General features: G+C 50.7%; 1 protein-coding gene across 1 annotated transcript in view; it reads right to left on the reverse strand.

Moving 5' to 3' along the window:
- The window catches only part of ZBTB46 (zinc finger and BTB domain containing 46), a 34073-nt gene extending 33535 nt beyond the window's left edge, over positions 1 to 538 (reverse strand). The window contains exon 1 of the mRNA XM_077756798.1: positions 21 to 538. Coding sequence (XP_077612924.1) covers positions 21 to 538 — 518 coding nt within the window. The remainder of the gene's footprint in view (positions 1 to 20) is intronic.
- Positions 539 to 3863: the final 3325 nt, after the last annotated feature.

A 3863-nucleotide genomic window follows, 5' to 3' on the forward strand; every position in this document is an offset into this window, starting at 1 on the left:
AATGGGCGGGACTGGGGGGCCGGGCCAGCCACGGGGAGATGCTCCTTCCCGCCATCACGGCCGAGATGAGCGCGTCCGTGCTGCTGCCGGGAGGGGCGCTGATCTCGAACTCGGAGAGCTCGTCCGAGGCGTCGGGCTTGATGCTGATGTCCAGCGCGGCCTTGATGAAGTCGTGGCACGCCTGCACGATGTCCGTCATCTGCAGGAAGCTGGCGGCAGACATCACCTCGATGACGTTCCTGCTGGTGAGGGCCAGGTGGGCAGAGTACATGAAGTCGATGATGGCCTTGAAGCCCTGCGCCGTGACGATGTCCAGGTGCGTGACCGTGGCCTGGTCAGACGTCTTCTGCACTTGGCAGTACAGCGTCTTGAAGTAGCGGCTGCTGCCGAGCAGGACGTTCTTATGCGCCTTGAAGACCTTGCCCTCGACCACGACGCACACGTCGCACAGGACCCCGTGCTGCCGCTGCTCGTTGAGCTCCCGGAGCAGGTGCCGGTAGTGGGACGCGATCTCCATGTCTTCCCTGCGGTTGTTCATTTGGAAGCCTTGCTGCTGCTCCTCTACAGACTCTGTGGGGGCAAGAACAGCACAGTTACCCGGGCGGCCGACAGAAACGCCCGTGGGGGGCAGGCGGAGCTCCGGGCCGCTGCGTGTGGGCGGAGGAGACAGCAGGGGCCTGTGCCTCCGGCCATGTCAGAGCGGCCACCGGGCGGGAGGTCTGGGTTCCGCGCTGACCACGGCCACAAGGGACGCGGGGTTCCGAACAGAGCCCCACATCTGCCCCTTGGAACAAACACCACATGGTCCACAAAGAAGGCAAACGGCCATCAGCTGCTGAAGCGACAGTCTTCCCCAAATGCAGATCCAGGGGAGACGCCCCCCACCCCTGAGGACGTATCTTTAAAGACAAAGCAAAGGCTTCCTACACAAACAACACAAACAGCAGAGCAGAAAGGCCTGGAAGCAGACCTCACAGCTTCCAAAACTCTAGCTCAAACCAGCCCGAGAGAGGAGGCGTGCAGGGGCGGAGCACAAGGTACCCGTGGCTCCCGATGGAAGGCCCTCTGGTCCGCCCGCGCCCCCCCCCCCCAGCATGTCTGCCACGTTCTCGTCTCTGCTGCCGTGTCAGCTCCCCAGGATGGCCAGAACCCCGTGCCCCAGGCCAGGGGCTCAGAGAACCAGATTCTCACGCAGCTGGAGGCTCTCAGAGGCCAAGACCAGCTCCCTCGCAGGCTCCAGGGTCCAGGCCTCTCCCTGCTTCCGCTGGTGGCTGGCAGTCATGCTCACCCACCTACGCCCTGGAAGCCTAGGTCCCAGTGTCCCCTTCTTATGAGGACCCCAGTAATACTGGACACCCTACTTCAGAACAACCTCACCTTAACTAATTATATCCAAGTTAGCTCACAGTCCAAGGCACTGGGTGGACACACTCACCCCATGACACTGCCTGAGAAAGACACGGTAGGTATAGGCTGACCTTCCCACTTCAATACTCCATTTCCCAGCTGGCTCGTCAAGCGGGAGCACCCACCAAAAATGCCAACGTGTGTTTAATGGGAGAGAACTAAGCTGGTCAAATGTAGGGGCGCCCGCCTCTTTCCCGGGAGGCGTGGGTCCCCAGGACTCGGTCCACCTCCAACGCTTCTTTACTGACTCAAAGCTGTCACAACACACCCACCTTCCTTTGGTCATTACAATATGTGTGCAAACACCACCTGAAATCATCTTTGAAATGTCCTGTGAGATAAAAGAGGAAGGAAAACTTCCAAACTCATTCCATGAGGCCAGCATCACCCCAATACCCAAACCAGATAAAGACACTACAGAAAAAAAAGAACTACAGGCCAATGTCCCTGATGAACATAGATGCAAAAATCCCCAGCAAAATACTAGCAAACCAAATCCAGTAGTGCATTAAAAAATCCTGCACCACAATCAAGTGGGACTCACTCCCGGGCTGCAGCGGGACTCAACAGTCACAAATCAATCACTGTGATACATCACATCAATAAGAGAAAGGTTAAGAACCATATGATCATCCCAGCAGATGCGGAAGAAACATCTGACAGAGTGCAACATCCCTTCATGATAAAAACTCTCATCAAGCAGGTTTAGAGGAAACACGTCAACATAATAAAGGCTGGATATGAAAAACCCACAGCCAACATCATATGCACTTGTTCCGCCAGAACAAGACAAGGGTGTCCACTCCCACCCATTATCCAACACAGCCCTGGAGGTACCAGCCTCAGCAATCACACAGCAAAAAGAAACAAAAGGCATCCAAATTGGTAAGGAAGAACTAAAATTTTCACTATTTACAGAGGACACGATACTACATATAGAAAACCCTAAAGACACCACCAAAAAACTACTAAAACCAACGAATTCAATAAGGTCACAGGATCCAAAGTCAATGTACAGAAAACCGTTACATTTCTATACCCCAATAATGAAGCAGCAGAAAGAGACATTTAGAAAGCAATCCTGGGGGCACTTGGGTGGCTCAGTCGGTCGAGTGTCCAACTCTTGATTTCGGCTCAGGTCATGATCTCATGGTTCCTGGGATTGAGCCCCACATCAGGCTCCGAGCTGACAGCATGGAGCCTGCTTGGGATTCTCTCTCTCTCCCCCCCCCTCCCCTGCTCACATGTGCTCACGCTCGCGCTCTCTCAGAATAAATAAATAAACTTAAAAAAAACTCCTATTTACAACTGCACCAAAAAAAAAATAAAATACCTAGGAGTAAACGTACCAAGGAGATGAAAGACCTGTACTCTAAAAACTACAAAACACTGATGAAAGAAACTGAAGAGGGTGCAAAGAGATGGAAAAACATTCCACGCTCATGGACTGGAAGAACATTGTTAAAATGTCTGTACTACCCAGAGCAATCCACGGATTTAATGCAATCCCTATCAAAACGCCACCAACATTCTTCACAGACCTAGAACAAACAATCCTAAATTTGTATGGAACCAGAAAAAAACCTGAATAGCCAAAGCAATCTTGAAAAAGAAAAGCAAAGCTAGAGGCATCACAATCCCAGACTTCAAGGTAAATTACTAAGTTGTAATCATCAAAGCAGTATGTACTGGCACAAAAATAGACACACAGATCAACAGAACAGAATAGAAAACCCAGAAATTAACCCACAACTATAGGGTCAACTAATCTTCAACAAAGGAAGAAAGAATATACAGTGGAAAAAAAGACAGTTGCTTCAACAAATGGTGCTGGAAAAACTGGACAGCAACATGCAGAAGAATGAACCTGGACCACTTGCTTACACCAGACACGAAAATAAACCTAAAATGGATTAAAGACCGGGGCGCCTGGGTGGCTTAGTCGGTTAAGCGTCTGACTTTCGCTTAGGTCATGGTCTCGCGGTTCGTGGGTTTGAGCCCCGCGTCGGGCTCTGTGCTGACTGCCAGCTCGGAGCCTGGAGCCTGTTTCAGTCTGTGACTCCCTCTCTCTCTGACCCTCCCCTGCTCACGCTGTCTCTCTCTCTCTCTCTCCCAGAAATAAAACATTAAAAAAAACTTAAAAAAAAAAAAAAGAAATAAAAAGCTTCTGCACAGTGAAGGAAACAACCAGCAAAACTAAAAGACAACCTACTGAATGGGAGAAGATAGTATTTGCACATGACATACCTGATAAAGGATTAGTATCCACAACACATAAAGAGCTTATACAACTCAACACCCAAAATGCAAATAGTCCAATTTAAAACTGGGCAGAGAACATGAACACACATTTCTCCAGAGAAGACACCCAGATGACCAACAGACACAGGGAAGATGCCACTCATCAGGGAAATCCAAATCAAAACCATGATAGCACCTCACACCTGTCAGAATGG

Source organism: Crocuta crocuta, unplaced genomic scaffold, assembly GCF_008692635.1.
Source record: "Crocuta crocuta isolate KB4526 unplaced genomic scaffold, BGI_CrCroc_1.0 scaffold613, whole genome shotgun sequence".
Taxonomy (NCBI): domain Eukaryota; kingdom Metazoa; phylum Chordata; class Mammalia; order Carnivora; family Hyaenidae; genus Crocuta; species Crocuta crocuta.